This window comes from Canis lupus, chromosome 6 (genome assembly GCF_011100685.1).
Source record: "Canis lupus familiaris isolate Mischka breed German Shepherd chromosome 6, alternate assembly UU_Cfam_GSD_1.0, whole genome shotgun sequence".
NCBI classification, from domain to species: domain Eukaryota; kingdom Metazoa; phylum Chordata; class Mammalia; order Carnivora; family Canidae; genus Canis; species Canis lupus.
This window is the reverse complement of record NC_049227.1, coordinates 18,916,640-18,943,875: the sequence shown is the minus strand read 5'-3', so window position 1 is coordinate 18,943,875 and position 27,236 is coordinate 18,916,640. Positions and strand designations below refer to the sequence as shown.

Below are 27,236 nucleotides of genomic sequence, written 5' to 3'. Positions count from 1 at the left end.
AAGGGATGGTAAAGGTAAGTAGGCAGAGGGAACAGCATATGCAAAGGCACAGAGGCATGAAAGACAATGGGGACCTTGAGGGAAGTGTACTTGAGTGGGAAGGCAGGGCTGGAGCCCAGGGTCAATGTCAGGGATGGTAGGAAGTGGAATAAAAAAGGCAGACTAGCTCCAGATGGATCACAAAGGGAGATGAACTCCATATTAAAATATCCTGGCATATATAAAGTTTGGGAGCCAGGGAAGGGGTTCAGGCAGGATCCCGATACAATTGGATTTTCGCTTTAGGAGGATCATTTCGAATTCAGAAATGGGAAATTTTTGTTGCACTTTTTCTTAAAGTATCACATCCCGACAGCAAAAGTGCATCTACCGCAAGTATACAGCTTGATGAATTTTCATGAACGGAACACAGTCCACGTAACTAGCGGCCAGACCAAGAATCAGAACATCGCCAGCTGCCGGCGCCCTCTGCACTCCCCCCTCCAGTCTTCGTGGGCGACCACTGTCCTGACTTCTCACGGTGCAGACTCATTTTTGCCTGTTTTCCAGTTTTATATAAATGGAATCAGATAGGATGTGTTCTCTTGAAGCTGCCTTCCCTTGCTCAGACCCGTGCTGCCGTGAGCAGCTGAAGACTGTTCTCCCCGCTTGCTGAATCGTATTCCACCGTGAGTGCTGATGGGCACCGAGGAAGAGCAGACAGGCGGTTATCGGTTGCTGCTTGATGACGACTGTGAATCACGGGAGGCTCAATTAGCTCATTCATTCATTCGCTCATTCATTTTTCATTCATTTACAGGAGAGCACAGGCACCCCGTGAGGGAAAGCTCCAAACTGGGGTTTAGGAACTGGGGACATTCCGCACATCACACCTTGGACCAATCCTTACCGAGGCAGCCTGTTAATGATGTAAAGGCAGGAAAACCCAGACATCTTCAGGGACTCTCTGCAGAGATCTCGGGTGGCAAAATCTCGTCCCTCCTGCCTCTTCCATTGCAGGGTGGATTCTTTATTGCTCGGCTGGAGCCCTGCCAGGATGTCTGCTAACCATTTCCTTAGCTCTCTCCCACACCTGTAGGGCAGAGACTTCTGCCTCATTCATATTTGCACCCCCAATGCCTCGCCCAGAGCCTGCCATGTAGTGGGTACTCAGGAAATATCGGTCAGATTGGAAGGCATGTGTGAAAATGACTGGCATGCAGAGGCTGCCTGGTTGGTGTTTGGCAAGAGAAACCATCCAAACATTAAAGTCCCTCATGGAGAAATAAATAGGTCACTTTGGGAAGACAGTGACCAGGGGAGACCTTGACCAGCAAATCAGTGAGGCTCATGCACACATACGCACACATATGCACACATACACCCCGGAAATCCAGGTGAGCCGATTCCAGCACAACCAGGTGCCAGCCGTCCTTGAGGCCTGTGGTCAGTGTATTTCTTGCCTCATTGATGTTGGATGTAGCCGTGTGACTTTCTTTAGCCAATGGGATGACAGCAGACATGACGCAAGCAAAGGTCTAACATGTGTTTGTGCAGTTAGCTACCTTATTCTTTTTTTTTTTTTTTTAAGATTTTATTTATTTATCTGAGAGAGAGAGAAAGCACAGGTGGGAGGAGGCGCAGAGGCAGAGAGACAAGCAGACGGGCGGGGAGCCCAGTGTGGAGCTCAAACCCAAGACCCCAAGATCATGACCCAGGCTAAAGTCAGACACATAACCAAAGGAGCCACCCAGGTGCCCTGCCATCTTGCATGTCTGTCCCCTCTACCTGGCCTCCACAATGAACAAACGTGGAACAGACGTGAGTGAGCCCAGACTACATCCTGGGACCAACTCAATCCACAAACATGTGAGCAAAAAACAAAGGCTGAACGCCCCTGAGCTCCGGGAAGGCTTGTTACCCAGCATTACGGTGGATGTTGCTGACTAGTACGCTAGGTTTGAAGACTACCCACTGGCCATGGGAGGGGAATCTGGCCATAGGGAGGGGAATCTTGCCCCAGCAAATAAGAGACTGAGATTTTGAGAGACAAGGGAAGAGGAAGACAAGGCAGTGCGAGACGCATTTTCTCTGCATTCTCAATATCAAGTTCACAACCTACAGACACTGCTGTTTGTCTGCATTTGCCCATTTCATCTTTATAAATTGCTCGGGTATCTTTAATTCACCGTCCTCCGCCGCCTCCCAGAGCCTGCTGGGCAGAACTTTGTTCAAGTCTTATTCTACTATTCTGCGAGTGCAACTCCAGAGTGGGGCTGGGCCCCCGAGGCCCAGAGGTAAATAAGAAACCACGGCTATCCTCAGAGGGCCCCGGACCTGTGAAGGAGAAAGATGTGCATACGAGTGACTCATCTACTATGACACTGAAGTCCTGAGGTACAGTGAAGGCACAATCTGAGCGTCCATCTATAGGACTGCCTGCGTAAACAGTTCCTACGTGAGCACGTGATGGAAATTTATATAATTGTTCCAAAAGATGAAGATGGTTTTAGGTATTGATATGAAAAGCAATTTATGATTTTATATATATGTGTGTGTGTGTGCCTATCTATCTATCTATCTATCTATCTATCTATCTATCATCTTCAAGGGCTAATAACCAAACCATTATTAGAGAATATCTAGCGTGTGGGTTCCTAAGAGATTTTCATTCCTCATTTTTGTATTTAAAGATTGTTACAATTTTTATAACGAGAGTGCATACTATTAAAATCCATGTTCATTTTTCTCCCATTCAATGGGTGTTGGGGAGCGCCTACAGAGCCAGGCTTTGCTCCTGGGTACCAGAGACAGGGTGAGTCACAAAGGAGACAAAATCCCTGCCCTCGTGGAGCTGACACTCTGTCAGGTAAGCACTGAATACGCTGTAGGCAGTAATAAGTGACGTGCAGGGGTGGAAATGGACTTGGCAGGAAACAGGGCTGTGATAAGAGGATGCTCAAGGAAGGCTTCCCTGTGGCTGTGACATTGGAACAGAAGCCTGCATGATGAGGAGGGACCAGCTGTGCAGAGAGCTGAGAGAACAGTTCTGGGAGCAGGGAACAACAAGTGCAAAGGTCCTGAGGCACACACGTGTTTGGCTGACTCAAGGAACAGGAAGGATCTGGGGGAGCTGGGAGTGTGGAGTGTGGTGAAGGAGGGGAGGGAAATTGCAAGACATGAGATCCAGAAGTTCGGGGCCAGATCCCACAGACCTCACAGGCTGGGTGGGGTGAGCACGTTTGCTTTTTCTCTGAGCGAGTTGGAAGCCAAGGGAGGACTTTAAACAGGGATTCACATGAGATGACTTATGCTTTAAAAAGATCATTCTGGCACAAGTGAATCAAGGGGGCAAGAACTGAAGGAGGTAAGCAGTTAAGAGATTGTGGCAGGAATCCAGATGAAAAATGGATGTGGCTTAGGCTAGTATAAAACAAAAAGATATTTCCCATGTGAAGCACAAAACTACAATGGTCAGGCACAAACTAAGAAAAACGCGTGCCATGGTAAAAAGACAGATCACAGACAAATATTTTTCCAGGGGACAGGGTCGGGAAGCAAGAGGCAAGAGGATATTGGAAAAAATGGCAAAGAGGGAGTGCCGTTCGTGAAGGGTCTTGAAGCAGGACTGTGGTTTGCCAGGCAGAAGGTCAGGAAAAGAAGGGGAACACTAGTCTAAGAACACCCTAAGTTCAGCTCAGAGGTCTTGGTGAAGGAGAAGGGGAAGTATAGCCCAGCACACATCCTCACACGTGCATACACACACGTGCATGCACATCCAGGGCTCTATGCACACACACACATGTGCATTCACACATCCATGCATCTATGCACATGTGCACACACATCCAGGTATCTGTGCACACACACATCCATGCATCTTTGCACGTGCACACACACATCCGTGCATGCTTGCACAGACACACACCATGGATCTCTGCATATGCACACACACCCATGCACAAACACATACCCATGCATCTATGCACATGTACACACTTTGATCTGTGCACCCATGTACAGGGCCCCACACTCACCAGCATGTAAGCATACACACAAGACACACGTGCACACATTCTCACAGCAGTACCTGCTCAGACATACACACACTGACTCCTGACCACACACTACACATACCACACACACACAAACACTTGCTCATTCACAGTGTCTTGGAGGCCTACTTTTTCAGCAGAAGAACCAGGCATTTACAAGCCAAACTGCTCAGGTTCAAACTCCAGGGTCCTAACTGTATGACCTCAGGCAAGTCAATTCACTCTTTGCCTCAGTTTCCTCACCTGTAAAATGAGGATTAAAATAAGCCGATGGATGTAAAGCTCTCAGAACAGCACCTGGCACACAATAAGCACTGCATAAAAGGCAGTTAGTGTGAGTGCCATGATTATTACCATATCTGGCAGATCAGAAGGTAAGTCACAGAGGGAGTGGGCGCAGGGACAGGAATGCAGGAGAAGAGTGTGCGTTGGGAGAGAACACACGTGGGCTCGAACACCAGCCCCAGATTCTCGGTGTGGCCTTGAACCACTCACTCCATCTCTGCAGCTCGGGGTTCTCATCTGAAACGGACAGCCGTGGTGAGAGGTGCGCAGAGGGATGGTCCCGTGAGCCCACCTGCCCGCAGGCATCTAGGGAGGGCCAGGCGGGGGGTGCTTGGGGAGAGGCCGCGGAGCTGCACGACAAACCCCACCGATCCCAGGGACAGCTGAAGTGCTCGGCAGGCAGCGAGTACGTGAAAATCGTCCTGCCACTTGGCGGCAAAGCCAGCCCACTCAGCCTTCTTATAAACATTTTTATATACACAGCCAGAAGGTCCTTGGCGGGGCGACCAAGCCCTGAAAGAAAAATCACGAGGCCAGTAAAACACAAAGATACAATCTTTCTGGGGCCCTCAGGCCTCATAAGAGAAGCAGGCATAAAGGTCAAATGCCTCGATGAGGTATGTGGACACACATGGACACACTCCACACACGCTCACACGTGCACACACACACATATGCGTGCTTACCCAGGCACACAAGAGGAAGCACACTCACACAGGCACGCACGTGTACACACAGGAGATCCACGCACACCTACTCACGGGAGCACCTGCTCGGGCATGTGCACACTCACCCTCAACCCACTGTACACACGCATTGACATGTGCACACAGGGGCCATGCCTCCTGGATACCAGATGTGAGGCACAGGTGGCCCTGCAGCTCCATGGCCTTGGGGGTTACTGGAGTTGGCCGAACACTGGCAAGGGGCCGCCTCCAGGTACAGGCTTGTAAGACGCAGGTTGACGGAGGGGTCTGAAGCATGGGCTCTGCCCTGCATGAGAAATGACACGCGGGTTGGCTTCAAGTCTGTAAGGCTCAGATTCTGCATCTGGCAGTGGGGTGACTTTGTCAGCCGCTCCTCACAAAGTTGTGGGGGGCTTCTCAGTTAATGCAGCGCCTGGCACATGGGGACTGCCCAGTGCATATCCACCATGTAGGCTTTTTTTTAAGATTTCATTTATTTATTCGTGAGAGACACACAGAGAGAGGCAGAGACACAGGCAGAGGGAGAAGCAGGCTCCATGCAGGGAGCCCGACATGGGACTCGATCCTGGGACCCCAGGATCATGCCCTGGGCTGAAGACAGACACTCAACCGCTGAGCCACCTGGGTGTCCCTCCACCATCTAGGTATTAGCAGCAGTATTCCTAAGGCTTCTTGACCTCAGTTTGGAAGCTGGGGCCCAGCTGCTCAGCTCGAAACTTCAGGGTGGCCTCCTGTGATAGCCAAGCAGGGCACGGTCGCTGGGAAGCCAGGTGAGGAGGTAGTGCCCCATCACTGCCGAAAGTCTGCTATTGCGGGAGGTGGCTGGGCCTCTTCCTGGGTCTGAGGGTCCCCAACTCACAAGCTGCCACTTGCCTGGAGCTCTCCAAGGGGACAGTGTCCGAGAGACAGAAACATCACTCGCCTCTGTGACACATAGCCCCCTTGCCAGTACCCCTTTTGCCAACATCTAGCCTTCAGGTCCCTGACCCTCCAGACACTGCAGGGCAGCCACAAGCCCAGCCCCACCAGCAGGGGACGTGACTGGCCCCAAGCCCTGGACTAAAGCATTTCTCTTGAGTCAGGCATGATGAAATCCCCCCTGTTGGGGCAGTATCTAGGACTGGACTTCTGCCTCAGTTTCCCCACCCCGAGGCCCAGAACCAGAGCCTTCTCCTAATCTCCAGGCTGTTTGAAGACATCAGCACACCTGCTCTCCTTGCACATCCTCCTCGGTGGCAGGGGGGAGGCAGGTTGAGGAGGCAGCCATGCCCTCATGTTCCTTTGGCAGCACATCCTCCAGAATCTGCTCTCTCACTCTCCCTTAATAATAAAACCCCAGCCTTAGCTGAGCACGTTGCCAGGTTGCCAGGATAACAATCTCATTTCCCAGCCTCCCTGTAGCTGAGTCTGGCCCTGGGATCAAATTCTGGCCGAGGCAACATGAGCAGGTACTGTGGGCAACTTCTAGAAACCTTGGAGTTGACACACAAGCTTGACCCTTTCTCCTTTGCCCCCCCTAAGCTGCTGCCTGGAAGGCAGGTGTGACAGCTGGAGCTCCAGCTGCCATCTTAGATTATGAAGACAAAAGCACAGAGATGATGGAGAAGGTCATCAAGGTCTGGATCCTGAGAACTTCATGGAGCAGAGCCACCTGGACTGCCTACTTTCAAACTTTTATAGAAGCAATGCGCATTTCTCCTCTGAAGTCGGCTACTTTGGACCACCATTCCCTACAGCTAAAGCTAATCCTACAGCCGTGCTCCCCCTACACGCGAGCTGCGGCCAGCCCCTGACCATTCTACTCTGAGCGTCGCTGAGGGTCAGCATCTCTGCTCTTGGGCCCCATGCACAGGGAGTGACAGACACAGGACAGCCTGTTTCCCGCCCCTGAGGACAAATCCTGCAGTTGGATGCAGCGCCCCCAACACTGGTCTAGCCTCACTCCGACATCCACACACCTATCCCACCTCCCCCCCAATCCTGGTGTGGACTGGGACATGGAAGCATTATGACTCTCGGGACTGTCCCACTTAGGGGAACGACAGGATGGGCCTCCACCTGCCTTTCTCCCCTTCCCAACCGCTCGAGAAACTTGAAGCTTTGCAGGATTATGGGTCTCTGGGGAGCCGTCACCCAGTGGTGCTGCTGGAGAAACCCTCACGGGGCTGCGGGAAGCCACCTGGGCAGGAAGTGTCTCTGAAGGGCGCTGGGCTTGCACACCTGAGCGGGGGCCACACTTACCCTTCTCCGATGCCGGGGCCAGGTCAATGAAACTGCGACATTTTTCACCTTCAAAAAGAAAAGAAGGGTTTCAGAATGTGAGAGGAAGTGATAGCTTCAGGCACCCCTCCCCTTCGCTGAGCCTTGTCACCGAGCAGGACGTGGGGCCCGAGTATCTCTATCCCTTATTCCCGGAAACCCAAGGAAACTGTGGGCAGCGAATCTGCAAACTCAGCCAAACAGCACCAGGGATGTCACCTCCGCTCTTACCCCCGATCCAACCTGCCCAAGCATGTGGCTCACACTTGCTCCAAGCCCTCGGTCCCCTTCCACAGCCCTCACCCCGTCCAGACCCAGCAGGATGAGGACAGCCCCTCGCTAGGCTCCCCAGGGGCCTCCACACTGCTGCTGCCGCCCGGGAGATGCTTTCAGGACACACAGCTCTGATCACGTCACACACGCACACAGGCACATATACTTCCGCTCAAACCCTCTGATGACTCCCTGAAGAATGATGCCCCAAGTTTCTTCACGGAGACCCCTGCACTCAGCCCTGACACTCCTCATGCCCCCTCCACCACGAAGCCTCACCCGTGCTGTTCCCACTGCTGGGGACACGCTTCCCCTCCCATGAGCTCTCACGGCCCCCTGGCCCTCTCTGACACCCAGTCACCTTATGGTTCCACTCTTCGTATGATTCTTAGGTGGATGACCCACAGGTTGTGAGCGCCATGAGGGTGTGCATCCCCAGCTCAGGAAGTGGCAACTCCATCCTCCCTCATGCTCAGGCCAAAACCTTGGCATCAACCTTGATTTCTCCCTTTGTCTCACACCTCCACATTCGATCTGTGGCTCTGGCGTGGCGGTGTATCTAGAATCCAATCACCTCTCACCCCCTCCGTTGCTCCAGCCACCATCTCCACTTAGATGATGGTGGTAGCCTCTGCCCGGGTCTCCCTGTTACTGCCCTTCTCCATACAGTGGCCAGCGGATCCTGTTATAACCTAGGATGGATTATTATGTCCTTCTCTGTTCAGAACACAGAATGAGAACCCAAGTCCTCCTCGTGACCCACAGGGTCATCACCTCCCTAACCTCATCTCCTACCAGCTTCCCCTTCACTCACTTGGCTCTGTCCACACTGATCTCCTTCCCGATCCTTAAATGTGCCAGGTATACCTCTGCCTCAGGTAGCATTTTTACCTCAGATAGTTGAATGGTTTACCCTTCCTCCTTTTTATCACCTTCCTCAAATGTTACCTTCTCAGGGGGACCTTCCCCAGCCAATTTTTAATATTCCAAAGGTCCCTGCCCTGACTGCCCAAGCTGTCTTCCTGCTGGACCCTTACCACCTAAAACAGGGTCTGGTACATATGAAGGCATAATACATATTTGCTGAAGGAGCATATGAATGAATAAACCAAAGAGTGACTGGACAAAGAGATGAGCAAATGAATGAATGAATGTCTTACACCCAAACTTTCAATCTTTAAGAAACTCTAAGTCTGTCTCTCCCAGGCCTCCTTGACGCTGGGCACCATGCTGACCAGGACACGGTGATGAGCAAGACGGCCCGGCCTCCAGGCCCTCTGTCACAAAGGCAGCACACACAGCAACCTGCCAGAGGGACAATGTTGCCCACAAATCCAGATGAGAACCAGAAGAGCTGGCCGTGCCGGGCTCACAGCCCACAGAGCAACAATCAGATGGGCCAGATGCTGCCCCCTTCAGATGGAGGACAGGCCCTGGAGTCTGCCACAGTCCCCGCCGCTCCCCGCTGTTTTCCCTCTAGCCTCCCCTGAAGCCACCCAGCCAGTCCCTGGGACACTAGGTCGGAAGACCTTTAGGGTCAGCTTGCAACCCCTGGCTTAAGGATTTTACTGCTAATCCCAGCAAGGATATAGATTTCATGTCAAAATGGAACCAATGTGAGTTGGGCGGGGGGCGGGGGGGTGGAAAGGATCTGGAAGCTTTCAGCATTCTCAATTCATGTGTCTGCTTGAAGCTTCCTAAGTTCTTCTCTAAGAAGCTCCCTGGAAGCCCCCTTGGGATCCTGAGTGTCCTTCCAGCCCCATACAAATGCAAATCAGACAAGAGGAATGTTGGCAGATGAGGCTGAGAAGGAAGGCAAGGGCCAGATCACAAAGGGTCTTGAGTGCCAAGCTAAGGAGTAGACTCCTGTCTTGTTTACATCATCCCATCCAAAGAATCATGAGGCCACAGGTGGCTGGATGGTGCTCCTGTGGCTTCCTCCCCGGGGCTCTATGCTGAGACACAGGACCCTTACCTCCCTTCATGGATCAAGAAAACAAGGCCCAGGGCCACTGCATGACCACCTGGGACCACACAGCAAGTCAGAGGTACCAAGATTAGAACCCACTGAAAGAGATGTTTGCTGACAGCCAAGAACTGGAAAGCAGGATAAAAAAAAATAAGAATCAGTAGTATGCTAGAATGGATATATTTGAATGAATTGTTTCTAAGTTTCTTTACTGTTATATTGTTTTCTCAAAATCTGGAGAGAGAAAACATTAATGGTCAAATTCAGACCAACACCCAGGGCCATGTTCAGACCTTGTGGATCCTAGGCACTTTGACCTATTGGGGTCCTTCCTAAATTAAAAAAAATTGAATTAAAAATTACATTTTACAATTGCGTTGGCTAAAAACAAATATATTAACACTACATATTAAGATTTCTCTTCACCTAAAAGCTTATCTTTTTCTTCCAATTTTTTAAAAGATTTTATTTATTTATTCATGAGAGACACAGGGAGAGAGGCAGAGACAAGGCAGAGGGAGAAGCAGGCTCTCTTCAGGGAGCCTGATGTGGGACTCGATCCCAGCTCATCATGCCCTGAGCTGAAGGCAAGCGCTCAACCACTGAGCCACCCAGGTGCCCTTTTTTTTTTAAAAGAATTAAAAGAATTAAAACTTGTGTATACATCCATGAAAGCATCGTGAGTCCTTGGCTCTGTGCCGCTGGATGAGAGGGAGAAGCGGCCCTACAGCTCCGGGTCTCCCAGCTCCCCCATTATTGTCTTCCCACCACCACTGGGCTCCCGATGATAGGTAAAGTTGATGTGCTAAGCATTTTGCCTTCTCTTCTTCAACAGTTTTGCTGAGATATGATTCACATGCCATACGATTCACCAACGTAAAGCTGACAGTTTAAAGGTTTATTGTATATTCTTAGTATATTCACAAGACTGCGTGACCATCACCACAATCAATTTTAGAACGCATTCGTTACCCCCCAAAAAGAAACGCCATACCTATTACCAGTCAGCCCCATTTCCCCCAATCCTCCCAGCACTGGGTAACCCCTGATCTATTTTTCTTCTCTATAGATTTGCCTATTCTGGTTATTTCACACAAATGGAATCATACAATACGTGATCCTTTGTGTCTGGCTTCTTTCCCTTAGCATAATGTTTTCAAGGTTCATCTATGTTGTGGCATGAACCAGTACTTTGTTCCTTTTTTAAGGCTGAATAATGTTCCATGGTATGGCTACATCACATTATGTTTATCTTCATCAGTTAATGGATTTCGGGTTTGTTTCCACTTTTTTGGGTATTGATGAACTTTCATGTAACAAGATTTTGTGGGGACAAGTTTTCATTTCTCTTAGGTCTATACCTAGGAGTGGAAATGCTGGGTCATGTGGAAGTTCTATTGACCCTTATTGGGAACTATGAGACTCTTTTCCAAAGTAGACATGGTGTTTTACATTCCCACTAGCTATGTGTCTATATATAAGGGTTCCAATTTCTCCACATCTTTGTCACCACTTGTTATTGTATCTTTTTTGTATATATCATAGGCATCCTTCCAGGTGGGAAGTGGTACCTCAGTGCAGTTTTGATTTGTACATCCCCAGTGACTAGTAATGTTAAGCATCTTTCCATGTGCTTCTTGGCCATTTGCATGTCATCTTTGGAGAAATTCAGATCCTTTGCCCATTTTTAATTGGATTATTTTGTCATTTTATTATTGAGTTCTAAGAGTGCTTTATATATTCTGCATACATATACCTTATCGGATATCCAACTTGCAAAAATTTTGTCCCATTCTGTGAATAGTCATTCCGCTCTCTTGATGCTGTCCTTTGAAGCACAAGAGTTTTAAATTTCGATGAAGCCCAATTTATCTATTTCTCTTTTGTTGCTTTTCCTTTTGTGTCATAGCTCAGAAGGCTTTGCCTGACTCAACATCATGAAGATTTAGTCTTATTCTTTTATTATTTTAACTCTTACCTTTAGGTTTATCATCTATTTGATGTTGACTTATGTGCATGGTGTACAAAAAGTGTCCAACTCTATTCTTTTGCACGTGGATATCCAGTTGTCTCAGCCCATTTGTTGAAAGGCTATTCTTTCCCCCATTGAATTGTCCTGGCACCCTTGTCAAAAAATAACTGACTATAAATGGGAGGGTTTATTATGTTCTCTCAGTTCTATTCCATTGATCTATCTATATACCTATCCTTATACTGGTGCTACACTGTTTTTGATTTGAAATTGAATGAGTCCTCCAACTTTGTGTTTCATTTTTAAGATGATTTTGGCTAATCTGGGTCCTTTGAATTTCCATATAAATTTTATTTTTTTAAAGATTCACTTATTTATTGGTGGGGCAGAGGCAGAGGGAGACAGAGAGAAAATGTCCAGCAGACTCCTTGCTGAGTGCAGAGTCCAATGTGGGGCTCAATCCCATGACCCTGAGATCATGGCCTGAGCTGAAATCAAGAGTCAGACACTTAACTGATTGAGCCACCCAGGCACCCCTCCATATGGATTTTAGAATCAACTTGTCAATTTCTGGGGGAGGGGGGAGGGGGAATGCCAGTTGGATTTTTTTTTTAAGATTTTTATTTCTTGATAATCTCTATACCCAACATGGGCTTGAATTTACAACCCAGAGATCGAGTCATGTACTCTACTAATTGAGCCAGCCAGGCACCTCATCGTTAGAATTTTAATAGGGATTGCACTGAGTCTGTAGATCAATTTAGGGGAATATTGCCGCCTTAATAATATTAAGTCTTCCAGTCCATGAACATGGAATGTCTGTCCATTTATTTATATCTTCTTTAATTTCTTCTAATAATGTTCTGTAGTTTATGGAATATAAATAGGTCTTGCACTTATTTTGTTAGATTTATTCTTAAGAATTTTATTCTTTTCGGTTATTGTACATAGAATTGTTTTCTTAATTTCATTTTCAGTTTGTTCATTGCTAGGGTATAAAAATATGATTATTTTTGTATACTGACCTTGTGCTCTGCAATCTTGCTAAATTCGCTTATAAGTTCTAGTAGTTTTCAGTAGATTCTCAGGATTTACTATATACAAGATCATGCCATCCACAAATAGAGGTAGTTTTACTTCTTCCTTTCCAATCTTGATGCCTTTTATTTCTTTTTCTTGTCTAATTGCTCTAGCTAAAATCTCCAGCATAATGTTGAATAGAAGTGGCAAGAGCAAACGTCCTTGTCTTGTTCCTGATCTTAAGGAGAAAAGCACTCATTCTTATACCATTAAGTATGATGTTTGCTGCAGGATTTTCATAGATAATCTTTATCAGGTTGAAGACATTCCTCCTATTCCTGGTTTGTTGAGTGGTTTTATCATAAAAGTGTGTTTGCCTTCTCTTTAATCTCATAATAACCTGCAATGATGTAGCTCTGAGAATCCCCATTTAGAGACAAGCAAGCTGAGGCTCTGAGCTTTCAATGACTTGCCCAAGACCACACAGCCAGTAATGATGGAGCAGGACTCAGTCCAAGTCTATAGACTCCAAACTCCATGCCCTAAAGTTTTTCCAGCTATGTACTCAGTTTCCATGTAAGAATTTCCTACTGCAGCCAGCCATTCCCACTGTGTAGAGCTTCCAGATCCTGAAAGGAATCCCCCAAGAACATATCCCCCCCATGCAGACAGGGAAAATCCACCAGGGGCCAAATAAAATGGCTCTCGCATTTCTATTTCTGCTACATGGACAAGACCAAATGGATGATGTTTGAACAGAGATGGTCAAACTTGGCCCACACTGTCTATTCAGGACAATGCTGAAGTTTAAGAAAAAATCATAGTAATGACATAAGGAAGACTGGCTATTTTGATGGTCAGCAAGTCTATTACTTGATATCCAAACACAGAGAGGAGTTTTTTTCTCCAAAACCCTATTCTTCATGATAAAAATTAGCTAACCGTTTGTGTGAAAGATATCAAACTGTACCAAATTGTCTTACTGCTTTTAGAAGTAGCCTTTAAAACATCTTTGTCAATTATCCTTAAGTTGATATGTTTAACTAAGGGATTTAATTGGGGTATAAAATTAAAGACAAGAGCACTTTATCTCTTTAGACTGAGGCTTGTCAATTAGATCATGGAGCTGTGGCATGTTACTGCCACCTGATGGCAGCGTACCTTCTGTGAACTGTGGACTGTGAAAGCTGGGAAGAATCCTAGAGGTCATCCAATTTAAGTGGCTCTCAGCCCTGGGAACCCCATGCCCTACCCACAGAGACCCTGATTTAATTGATCGGTGTGGGGCCTAAACTTCAGGGAGGTTTTAAAAACTCCCTGATTCCAACACGCAGCTAGGCTGAGATTCACATCCCAATCTGATGGTTTTTTTTAAAGAATTTATTGATTTATTCATGAGAGATACAGAGAGAGGCGGAGACACAGGCAGAGGGAGAAGCAGGCCCCATACAGGGAGCCCGATGCGGGACTCGATCCCCGGAATGTGGGATCACGCCCTGAGCTGAAGGCAGACGCTCACCCCCTGAGCCACCCAGGCGTCCCTCCAATCTGGTTCATTAAAAAAAAAACTATTTTCAACATTAGAAAAACAGTAAGTTATCTTTAGTGACAGCTCATGTTATCAAAATGGACATGCCTTCAAACAGCACTATCTGGGAAGTAGGATAGCAGAGTGGCCAAGAGTCTGAGTTCTGGGATCAGCAGAGCTGGGTTCAAATCCTGACCCTGTCATTTCCTTCCACATGAATCCCCAGTCTTTCTTTTTTTTTTTTTTTAATGTTTTTTTGGTTTTCTTTTTTAGATTTTATTTATTCATAGAGACACAGAGAGAGAAAGAGGCAGAGACACAGGCAGAGGGAGAAGCAGGCTCCATGCAGAGAGCCTGACGCGGGACTCGATCCAGGGTCTCCAGGATCGCGCCCTGTGCCAAAGGCAGGCGCCAAACCGCTGCGCCACCAGGGCTGCCCTCCCCAGTCTTTCTGTGCCTTGATTCCTTGACTGTTTCATGGGTATGGCACCTATGGGAGCGTTGTAAAGTCCTGATACGGCCACAGAGCTTAGACATGGTGCCTAGCACAGAGTGGGTGCTTAGGAAATGGGTGGCCGTCCATTTGGCCATTGGTGTCTGCTGTCCAATGGAGAGGAGAGCAGACTGATGTACGGTGGTGGGTGGAGGAAGGGAGTGGGGCTCAGAGCAGGGGCCCTAGACCCACCTGGGTTCAGCTTAACTCCATCACTTACTAGATGTATGACTCCACATTAACCTTCTGGTGCCTCAGTTTCCCTATCTATAAAGTGAAAACCACCAATGCTAGTGTTTCTAAGTACTGATAACAGGGTGGATCAGTAGGGGTTAGTGCCAACCACCAGGTGTACAGCGAGGACAGCTCAGTGAGCAGGAGACCACACTGCCAAGTGTCATCTGCGGGAATGTATAGTTCCCTTATGAGCCCGTGCCCAGGATGTGGCCCTGCACTGCCCATTATCTCCACCAAACCCATGGGCATTGTTTAGTAATTGCCTCATTTTTGCCCCTTGAAGATGCTCTTTCTCCCATTGCTACCTCCACTGATTCCCTTTGGCTCACAGTGAGTTACTAAAAATTGAGAAGGTGAAAGAGAGCATCTCCTCCCCAGGAAGGAGAGTCCCCTAAAGACCCACTGTGTTCCCAGAGGCTCACTGGAGCCAGCTCAATGCTCACCCTAGTTTCCCACAAGGAAGACTATCTTGTTCACCAACCACCTACCCTCCCCCCCAAAAAGATGTCTCCCTGCTCTGAATTTCCAGCATTTTATCACAGTATCTTTCATTATATTGTCTCACTCTCCCTCAGGCACAGCTTGGCCCCTCTGGCTTGAACTCCTTTGGGGCTGTACACGGCAGATCTCCCCACCAGCAGGTGGAAGCTAGAACATTATGTTACCCAAGATCCAGGATCCAGTGACCCAAGGAGAGCCCAGAGTGAACACTATGCTAAGAACCTGGCCGGCATCACAACTGAATGAGGTCACTATCCATCCCCATTTTACAGATGAGGAAGTCAAGCTCATGTAGGCAAAGGGACCTCCTCAAGGTCACACAGCCAAGAAGTAGCAGAATCAAGATGGGGGCTCAGGTCCATGTCTTTCTAAAACTCTTTCCATCATTCAAAGGATTGGCTTGTCCAGAATAAGACACAGGGGCACCTGGTGGCTTAGTTGGCTATGTGTCTGCCTTTGGCTCAGGTCATGATGCTAGGGTCCTGGGATCGAGCCCCACAGTGGACTACCTGCTCAGCTGGGGTTTGCTTCTCCCTCTGCCTCTGCCTTTCCCCAAGCTCAAGCTCTCTCTCACCCTCTCTCTCTCTCTCTCTCAAATAAAAATAAAATCTTTTAAAAAAAAAAGAAAAAAAGAAGTAGGACAGAGACTCAGGACATTTCACAGCCACATGAGATTTTTGGGCTCAGGTAAATCAACAGTGTCTCCGAAATGTCCTTTTAAAACATTTTATTATGAGAAATTCCCATCTTGTACAAAACCAGAGAGACTAGTGCAAGGAGCCCTACGTTCCCCCATCCCCAGCTTGGAAACTGTCACGTCACGGCCAGTCTTGTTTCTTTACCCCGTAGCCCCCACCATATAGAGTTATCTTGAAACAAATCCCAGAAGTTGTGTCTAAATGTCTTTTTGAAGGGTTTGCTCCCTTGCTCAGAAAAGACAAATGGAAGATCGTTTCTTCCCAGACCCTGTGACATCACCTTAGAGAGCTGGTGGCTTTTTGCAGCGAGGGAATAAAACACATAACCCAAGAGGGCCCGACCTGCCCTCCTTGCTGGCTGCAGAATTCTGACCCCCTGTCTGCAGGGACCCCGCTGAGCTAAGAGCAGGGACGGGGGAACCTCGGAAATCTCCCTGGGCACAGCAGCTTGAGCTTCGTCAGCCGGCACTTCGAGCCTGCACCAAGGAGAGCACCTGGCACGCGTCCCCGGCAGAAACGAGGCTTCCAGGAATCCGCCCTGGACACAACCGGCCAGGTCACAGCTGCCTCGGCTCAGGCTCACCACTCAGGCCTGAAGCCAGGGATCTCACCCGTGGTCCCTCCTCCAGGCCCAGTTTACTTGAGAAAAAGGCTGGTGTGTGGTGACGACGAGCAGAGCCAAGTGCACCAGGGTGCAGGGAGGCCAGCAGGGTGTGCTCCCTGGTGAGAGCTCTCCTGGTGAGAAGCTTGGGCTCTGACTTCATAGAGATGGGAGTTCAAATCCCAGCTCTGCCATCTGCTAACTGTGGAGGACTGGGGGGGAACGATGGGTTTTGTTTGGTTGTTTTTTGTTTTGTTTTGTTTTTGCCAGTAAAGGGTGATCATTCCCACCTTATGGGGTTGCTCGAGGGCCAAACGAGGTAAAACAAGACATCACCACTTAGGATTTAAACCAGGCAACACAGGGCACCGGGGTGGCTCAGTGGTTAAGCGTCTGTCCTTCAGCTCAGGGTATGATCCGGGGGTCCTGGGATCGAGCCCTGTGTTGGGTACCCAGGCCTGCTTCTCCCTCTGCCTGTCTCTGCCTCTCTCTGCCTCTCTGTTTCTCATGAATAAATAAATAAAATCTTTAAAAAATAAAAAATAAACCAGGCAACATCTGCAGGAGGGCCAGCACGATATGCTGATACCCACACTCCCACTGTCACTCATCAGAGTTCTCAAGGCTCCGTCCTTGAAAAAGGTGCTCTTCAGAGGCAAATGGAGGTGTCTGGGCTCAGAAGCCATAAGACATGAGTTCAAATCCCTCCTCTGCCTCTTCTTAGCCACATGATCTCAGAGAGTGACTTTATCTTTTGGATCCTTTTCCTCCCTCACCTGCCAAATGGAAGTCATCGGGTACCTGCCTTCTAGGTTCACAAAAAGGAGAACAGGGGAGTGCATGAAACCGTCCTTTGCTTGGCTTTGTAAATAAGAGTCATTTTTGATTTTTGCTTCCTTCCCTGGATTCTAAGTTAAAGACACATTGCAGTCTTCCAGAAGAGAGTTGGGAAGTCTTCCCAAGCCAGAAGCAGGAAGCCATAACGATGCAACCTCACCCTGAGCAGGTGGAGGAAACCTGGCAGGGGTGCAGGCAGCATCCAGGGAGGTGGCCAGAAGCAGATGCCCAAGGCTGGCAGAAGGTCTGTGGAACACGGAGGGTCGGCCAAGTTGCCCTTGGCATGAACACACAGGAGTCCAGGTCTGGCTGGCAGCGGGAAGATGGGCAGCAAGTGGAAGGGGCACTGGGGAGACCAGCGTCCTTGGCTGGGTCCCCGGATCCCAGGTCTGAGGACCGTGACTTAATTCCATACCCCACCAGATGGTGTAATTGAGGTTTCTGTGGCGTGCAGGGTGGGGAGCAGCATCGGGGCGACCGTGGTGAGGCACTGGTGTCACACTGGTGAGGCACTGGTGTCACACAAAGCCAGCCGACAAATATTTGCTAACATATATTGTGCACATACTCTGTACCAGGCCCAGAGGGTTTTACAAACTCCCATCCCTGTTTTACTGATGGAGAAACTGAGGCACAGGAAGGCCGAGTAACTTGTCTAAGCTCATTCAGCCAGTGGTAGAGCCAGGACTCAAACTGGGATGGCTCAGTGGAGCCTTGGCATTTGGCCACGACCGCCTCCTAGCGGAATAAGCAGTTTCTAGAAAACTCCATTCTTCCTAAGGTAGGTCCCAGATGCCCTCCCAAGAGGACTCCACATGTGGCAGGAGAAACCAGCAGCCATGAGGATGCGACCGCATTTCCAGATGCCCAGCCAACAGGACCCAAACGGGGTTGCTTCTTGTTTGGTTCTGAGACCGAGATTCCAGGGGACCCCACCTCCTGGCAGATGCCTAACTAGTTTTTCTCTACAGTAGGTGCTTTCAACTAGCTAGGAGGGCAGAGAAGAACTGGTCCTGGCCCCCAACCACCATGGCCGATGGGAAATAATTTTAATTGTTTGGCAAGGGCAAAAGTTCACACACCTTTGCTGGCTGGATTCAAGGAATTCAGCTCCAAGATCAGAGAATAAAGAAAAATGCCAGCAGATCTTGTGCGAAGCTTCTCCTCTCACTATCCAGGCTGGCAGCAGAGCCTTGGCAAGCACTTCCTTGGAATTCTCCAGAGGCCTCTGCCAGTTCAACTGACAGGGCAGCAGATGGTACACACTTATCTGCTGATGATATTTTGATTTATTTATCTCTTACAGATGGTACCATGCCTTGATTTCTGGCAGGAGTCCAAAATGTGGGTCAACTTTCTGGGCATAATCATTTCTCCAAGTGGATAAAATACTGGAGACTGAAATCCTGCCTGGCATCATGACCTCATCACCACAGTCTCCAGACATGCCTTGCTTGGGCATTTTAGGCACTGTGGGTAAACCGTAGGGAAAAGATTGTTCTAAAGAATTTTATAGCTGGAAGAACCTAAATGCTTATTTTAAATTAATACCATAGTGGTTAAATGTAAGAGTTCTGAATTCACAGAGTCTTGAGCCAAAGTCCCAGCTCTGCCACTTACAAGCTCCATGACCCAGCCTAGACACTCTGGGTTTTAGTTTCCTCATCTGTAAAATGGGTATGATCGTCATCGTTACTACATAACGTGTGACAGAAACAGCTGGCTATTACCGAAAAATTGTGCTACTCCTGTAGTGTGGGTCATTGCTAGGAAAGTGCCACCCAGCCAGGCACGATCTTTTCCAGCAGTCCTGCATCCTGGTGGGATCATGGGACTGGTTCTGCCTGTAAAGTGTGAGTAGTGCCTGGCTGGAGAGGGCTTTTATGAAGTGGACACGCCTTCTCTTTCCTCTGTCACCTAGATACAGTGGGCTCTGAGCCCCTGGGAAGTGATGAAACCACAGTGTGGAAGTTGCCTGGTCCCTGAATCACTGTGTGGAGGAGAGCTGCCATCCGTCAGAATCACTGACACTGAAATGTCACATGAGCAAACAATAAACTGCTACTATGTTAATCCACAGCCGTCTCTGGGTTTATCTGTTACAGCAGCCACTGTTGCCTGGTACATAGCTGGGGATCAAATGGGACCACACACGTGAGACAGCTGGTGCATGACAAGGACTCAGTAAGTGTTCACAATTATTAGTATCATCATCTTTCAAGGGAGCTTGATAAATTAAGGAGATCGTGATTTTTTTTTATGTCATCCCATCTGTTAGATTTGGTTAAAACTACACAGATCTGCCTTTCCTAATATCTCTCAGTCTTATTTATGCCCTTTTCTTTACACACCATCAGGAATCCATGAGCTGTCCTGTCTCACTCCCCAAAACCATGTTTTGAAAGAGAATTGTAAGGGGTGCCTGGGTGGCTTGTTCTGTTGAGTGTCCGACTCCTGATTTCAGCTCAGGTCATGATCTCAGGGTCCTGGGATCAAGCCCTGCGTTGGGCTCCATGCTAAGCAGAGAGTCTGCTCGAGGACTCTCTCTCTCCCTCTATCTCTCTGCTCCTCCCCTCCCTTTCTCTCTAAAATAAATAAATCTTTTTAAAAACAAATTAAAAGAAAGAAAGAAAGAAAGAAAGAAAGAAAGAAAGAAAGAAAGAAAGAAAGAAAGAGAGAGAGAGAAATGTGAAAGGAAAAAAGGAGCATAGATAGTTTTCCTGTGGCACACGGTGACTAACATGGAGATTATGGTCCTCCAACCTCTTGTCCCGGTATTTCCTTTCTGTCCCAGGCACAGAATTAATCCAAATCAGCTAGAGATGGAGGAGGGACATAAGAACCATGGAGCCCACAGCCCTCAGTTTCCAGATGTAGAAATAAAGGCCCAGGAGGGCCCATGGGTTGCCTGAGTTCTCCTCATTGGGCAGATATTGAGCTGAAGCTGGAACCTGAGTCCCCTGCCTTCTGATCCAGAAGAAGGTCAGGGAGGATGAGAAGTCCACAGTCCCTGGCCACAGAAAACAATACAAGCAAACACCTCCTGAGCACTCACTATGTGCCAGGCGCTGTTCTAAGTCTCCATAGGCACTCGTCTAGTTCTTAAACCACATAAAGGAGGTACTGTTATTGTTCCCATTTATCAGATGAAGAAACTGAGGCCCAATGAGGTTAAGCACCTTCCCCAAAGACACAGAGATAGCATGTAGTGGATCCAGGATTCCACCCAGGATGCTGTAACCCATAGAGGCACCACTTTGAATCACGTTTGGGGAGAGAGAATGTAGAAGGAGGATTCGACTTTCCTGCTTGATTCCCAGGAGAGGAACTAAACCCACTTGGGCCCAAGGACCAGGCATCTGTCCAATACAACCCAAGAAGAGTTCAGCCATGGAAATGGCCCCTCCAAGGTACCATTAAATTTCCCCGTGGAGGAAGAATATGAGAAAGGCTTGGCCCACCCCATGGAGATGTTGCCAAGAGCTTCAAGCAGCCTGGAGTGGGTGGCATATCAGACTAGGCCAGTGTTTCCTCACATGTCCCAGGAGTGGCTCATGACGGGGGGATGTGGCGCTAAATTACACTGAATCACATCATAGGGAATGATTTCCCTCCCCAATTCCCTTCCAACCCTTCAGATTGCTTCCAGGAGAATATTTCAGTTTTGTGCTAGCTTGTCCTTAACATCGCTCTAATACTTACTAATCTTCCATTTTAAACAAAGAAAAAAGCCAGAAGTATCTGGCGAGAATTTGATAGCATTGCTTTGTTTTCTGCACGTGCACACACACACACACGTATGCGTATATATATTTATTCTATTTTTGGCAAGTTGTGCTGATTCTCTATTTCCAATTGTAATATAAAGTTTCCCTTTTGAATTCATTTATGTAAGTAAAGTGGGAGCCAATACAGAGCACAAAAAAAAATCATAGTAGAACAAGGGTACATGCCTAAGAACAGATTCACAAAGGTGATATGAGAAAAACTAAAATGTGGGAATCACTGGGATAAAAGAATTCTGCACTTCCAGGCCCACTCTAGGCTAAGGGTTTGCAGGGCCACCACCCTGCACAACACTGGCATCGCCATTCAAACTGTGGTATATACGAATGACATTCCCTAGAGTCACGCAGTGCACAACCTCCACGGCTGTACACAGCGGCCATGAATATTTTTAGAGTAACAAATATCCCAAACACAGGAAGAAGGATAATCTTCTGCTCAGCTGCCCTGAAACTGGCAGCCAAAAGTTCCTCATTGCAAATTATGGCACTCTCTGATCCTCTTAGAGTGTCCCCATGCTCAGGGGGCTACCGGGCCACCCAAGAATAGCTGGCGCTCAACCCATCCTCAGGAGGAATGGAGGAAATAACAGGAACAGTGTTCTTCTCAGGGGAGGCTTCAGGAAGATAAATAACAAGGGAGCAGCATGTTCAACTCTAAAGGCAGCAGGCTGACATTCTCAGCCATGAAAGTACTTGAAGAGAGGAGTATCCCCCCCCCCAAAAAAAAGAGAGAAGAGTATCCCTGAGCCATTCTCAAAAAAGCTAGATGACATTGAAACATAACTCACCCAGGGAAGAGTCAAGAATGAAGGATTTAGAGCAAAAACATCAAAGCAGAAAACCTATGGAAACACACAACCAAAATAAAATAATTGGAGATATTGTGTTACAACACCGTGATATAACTGTAAAAGTCATGGAAACACCAGAAATCAGAAGGTCAGAGGCAGTATGGGCTCTGTGCTCTCATCTTTCTCAGAAGGGGTCTAATATGGAAACACATTTCTGGTTCAAAGGCTACAAGGATGCTTTTCCCTATTCCTCCCTGCTCCCCATCCTCATCACAGAGGTAATTATCTGCCCCAGTCAAAGTAGGCAGGTAGAAGACACATCAGAACTCAGGCCTCACTTGTCCTCAGGGACCCGGGCCCCTCACCCTACGTGGCTCTCAGCCCCAGGGTCACTGAGAAGAATCCTCTCATGTGCTAGGGATTTCCCAAGCTGATTAAAAACAAACAAAGTAAGAAAATCAACTTACACTCGGCCAGGGCAGTCCAGAACATATTCTCTCTCTCTCTCTCTTTCTCTCTCTCTCTCTCTCTCTCTCTCTCTCTCACACACACACACACACACACACACACACACGCTCATCTGTCTTGGGGTCCCCTGCCTCAGCCTCTCCCCTGGCCTCCCTGCCTCCGCACCGTCAGCCACAGGGATGTTTACAGAGCCCAGATCTGAATTCTGTTCAGCAACCTCCATGTTAAATTCACTTCTCACCAGAATCATCATGCCCTCAGACATTTATTAAAAATGCAGACTCCCAAAGATGCATATTCTCCGTGACCCAACAATTCCACTTCTCGGAACTCGTCTCACAGACATACTCACATGTGTGCAAAATGACACAAGGTCAAGATAACTGCAGCATTATTTTAAGAACAAAGGACTAGAAACAACCTGCATGTCCGTTAATTAAACAAGAAATACACATGCAATTTATGGAAAATTCACACTCATTAAAGCAAACGAGGCAGCTCTTTCTCTCTTTCTCAGAATATTAACACAGAATATTAATGTTAGCTAATATTAATCCAGAATACAGAACATTGATATTACGTGGAAAAGTGGGAACGTCACAGAAACTTGAGACCCAGTGCACATATAGAACCAATCTAAACTGCTCCCTCTGTCCTTGCTTCTGTCCAGCAGGACAGCCTGGCTTTCCCCATCAGACATTGTGTCGCTGCCACAAACTTAATGGCTTAAAGAATACAAAAATCTTGTAATTCTGTATCTCAGAATTCCAACGTGGGCCCTACTGGGCTACAGTCAAGGTGTTGGCAGCGCTGTGTTCCTTCGGGGAGGCTCTAGGGAAGATTCTGTTTCCTCGCCTTTTCGAGCTTCTCGGGCTGCGCACACTCGACTCCCCACCTTCCTTTCCACCATCTGCAAAGTCAGCCCTGTTGATTCTCTCCTCTCTGAGAGACATGCCTCCTTCTCCCACTACAACTGAGAAAGATCCTCCACTTTTAAGGATTCATGTGATTAGCTTGGGGCTCATCTGGAAAATCCAGGATAATCTCCCCAACTGAAAATCCCTAATTGAATCACATTTGAAAAAGTCCCTTTCACCATTTAAGGTAGAATATTTACAGGTTACAGGGATTATTGTGGACATTTTGGGAAGGGGGCAATGCACCTGCTGCCATGGATACCGTGGACTCCAGCCACCACTTCGTCACTGTCAGCAGACACAAGACCTTGTGATGATGTACCTGTCCTTCTGCCTGAAATGCCCTTTCTCACCTGTCTGATTCTTTTTTTTTTTTTTGAGATTTTATTTATTTATTCATGAGAGATACAGAGAGAGGCAGAGACTTAGGCAGAGGGAGAAGCAGGCTCCATGCAGGGAGCCCAATGCGGGACTCGATCTCAGGATCCCAGGATCACGCCCTGAGCCGAAGGCAGACACTAAACTGCTGGGCCATCCAGGTGCCTCTCACCTGTCTGATTCTCATGCAGACCTTCAAGGTTGAACTCAAAAGTCTTCTCCTCTGTAAAGCCCTCCCTGATTGCCCCAAGCAAAATTAGGGACACTGCCAGCACTTTGAAAAGACCTTCCTGCATGACACTCGCCACTTGGCATTTGAATTATTTGCCTACCTGTGCATCTCTCAGCAGCCTGCAAGCAACGTGGGAGTGAAACTGACTGATTCATCCACATGTCCCACCACTCAGCGTGATGCCGGGCACACGGGAAGGCTCCCAGACACTGGACTCACAAGTGACCGAGTCCTCTCTGTCCTTTCCATGTTACCATGCTGATCCAAACCACAATTTTATGTGTCTGTGGTTGTTATGATGATTCCATGTACCTGGCATATGTCAGAAGCTCGATAAATATTAGCTTTGTAAATAAATTAATCTGCATGCTTAATATTTATTGAACATTTTCTACATGCTAAGCACTTTACTAAGCTCTCTATGAGCTCTGCCTCTCTGTTTAATTTTTCACGATTCTCAAAGGAGTCCTACTGTATTCCTTTGGGTAGTTGATACTAGCTGCTGTTGCAAACTGCTGAAAATCCCAAAGGCTTATTTTTCAGTTCCCTCTCCTGTGTGACTTCCATCCACGCAGTGACTCAGGGACCCAAGCTACCTTCCATGGGGCAGTCGCACCACAGCCAAGGGAGAGAAAAGTATAGGGAAGGCACACGGTCTACTTACCCACCTCAGCCCGGAAAGGACACACATCGCTTGCACTCACATCGCATTGGCAGCACCAGTCCCACAGCCAATGGGACAGCAAAGGACGCTGGGAAATGTAGGGGGCCATAGGATAGTGATGAGCATAGCCATCACTCCCACATTTATTGTCTTCCTCATTTTATTTTTTTCTAAGATTTTATCTATTTATTCATAAGAGACAGAGAGAGAGGCAGAGACACAGACAGAGGGAGAAGCAGGCTCCCTGTGGGGACCCGGATGCAGGACTCCATCCCAGGACCCCAGGATCAAGCCCTAAGCCAAAGGCAGATGCTCAATCATTGGGCCACCCAAGCATCCCTATCTTTCTCATTTTATTGCTGAAGCCACAGAGGTTCAGTGGAACAGGGACGCTGCCCAGGGTTTGCAAATAGTGTGTTGTGGAAACCAGTTCAAGCCCAGTCCCATCTACAACAGGCCATGTTCCTAGCCATTGCTTGCTCACACGTGCACACCCTGCATGCTCAAAAGTTAGGCCACCACAGAAGGTGAGGCCTGGGATGTTGCTGAGCGGCCAGGAGGACCCGACCCCGGGGCTGGGACATCTCCTCTGGACCATCCCCACAAGGAAAATCCACATAGAGATCATGGGGAAGCGGCTGGGTCGCGTCTCACCATCTATTTGCTTACCCCTGCCAGTGTCAGTTTATTCATCAGCGCCTAAATGATGACACGAGGCAGCTGTTATGTGCTTGATTTTCCCCTCCAGACTGTTGCAAGAGGGGAAACAAAATCTATTTTTTTAAAGCGAGCATCAGACGAAGCTTGAACAAAACCTATAACTCTTTTAGGACGAGCAGCTCTCTGAGCTTCCCACAGACGCTCTTAGAGCATTGTTTCTGGGGGTTATTTGGCAGTTGTTTACTGTCTAGAAAGAAATATCACTCCTTCCTGTGCATGCTTCTCCTCTCCTCCTCCCTGCAACCTTCCCCTCCCCTAAGGGCCATGTGAGCCCTTTGCCCCCATAGTTTAAAATTGTAATAAAAAAAAATCCTCTCATTCCCAAGTTGCTTTGCATCAGCCCCAAATCCTGTGTCCTCTCCTCAGACCCTCTCATTCTCATCTGCTTGTTCCTTGTCTCCCAGACTCAACATCTCCAGGCCAAGACAACTGCAACGCCCTGTCAAAGCTCAATTATTCAGGGCTGATTGTTCAAGGAGTGGATTATTCGGGCTCCCCCACCTCCGCCCCATGCCCTGGCACTGCTCATCAGCACCTCCCATCTTCAGGCAAGGCAGGAAAAGAAAGTTTTTTGAACTCGCATCCACCCAGACCAGCTGCTGGTCAGCCATCTCTACCAGGCCGGGAGGTGAGGGGGACTCTGGGTTACGTCTGTTCATCCTGCCTCTTCCCCATTCGCATAGGTAATTCGGAGTTTGAAATCACTTTTCCAGAGAAAAAGGGAGCTAAAGCCAAACTAGCCCAGATCTTCCACCCTCGGGGCTCTCTCACCAGCCTGTGATGTCTGCACAGCCTGATGGCACAGAGGTCTCTTTACAGCATGAAATATGTCGCAGGATCATTGTGTAATGGCATATCTAATAAATACAATGAATTTTTTAAAACAAAGCAGAGAGAGACAGGCAGAAGGTGACTCGCCCTCGTGTGAGATGGTCTCTCGTGCCAGCTTATCCAAGAAGAGGCTCGCTTTCAGATGCAAGACCCTTCCCCGGGCCAAAGCCCCCAGTCTTAGGGAATCTGAACTGTGGTCACTTACTAAAGGACTCTAGGAAAAACAGGGGACCCTCCTGGAGAAACATTCCCTGAACCCAAGGAAAAGAGCAGACGCTGGTCCAGTGGGTGGAATGCATATCAGCCCAGAAGGGGACCAGAGGGGTCCCGGAGGATCTGAGCCACTTTACTGCATGCACCACCTCTCTGCAGCCCAGCTGCCTGATCTCCGCCCACCGCTTGGAGACCTTTAGAATTATCACCCACTGGGTCAGAGCAACTGATGGGTAAGAGGAGAGGTCCTGTCCGTGCAGGAGAATGAGATGTGTCCTTTAACTCCCTCCAGCCAAACTCCAGGGGGTCTCTCAACCCTTTTACCTTTTTTTTTTTTTTTGCATTCAATTAGCAAATGTCCATCAAGCACCTACTATGTGTCAGGCACTGTTCAAGCACTGAAAATGCAGGAGTGAACAAGACATGAAGTTCCAGCAAAGGAGACAGACCGCAAACAATTAAACAAATAAGCAAACAACAGATAGCAACATGCACTCCGAATGAAACAAAACAGGGAGGTGAGGTGGAGAGATGCGGTGGAAGAGGCATCTTTGACAAGCGACCAGAGCCTTCTCTCTCATAAGAGAACATTCTAGCTTTCACCTGATGAAGACTCCAGCTATCTAAGGATCCAGGGGGAGAGAATTCCAGGGAGAAGTATATCAAGTGAGGCAGGAATATACTGGAGCAAGGGAGGAGCAGCAAGGAGTCTGGAGGGCCTGGGGCTAAGTGGGTGCTGGGTGGACAGAAAGAGGGGACATGGGAAGAGTAAGCAGTGCTGGGGCCCACGTGGGAGCGATGCTGGGGCTCTGGGAAGTCA

At 48.2% G+C, this 27,236-nt stretch overlaps 1 protein-coding gene across 2 annotated transcripts in view; it reads right to left on the bottom strand.

Annotated features, from left to right (window-relative positions):
- GSG1L (GSG1 like) overlaps positions 1-27,236 on the bottom strand; it is a 231,142-nt gene that overhangs the window by 152,873 nt on the left and 51,033 nt on the right. For both annotated transcript variants that reach the window (XM_038539981.1, XM_038539982.1), the window contains exon 2: positions 7,268-7,315. In XM_038539981.1, the coding sequence (XP_038395909.1) occupies positions 7,268-7,315 (48 nt within the window). The remainder of the gene's footprint in view (positions 1-7,267; positions 7,316-27,236) is intronic.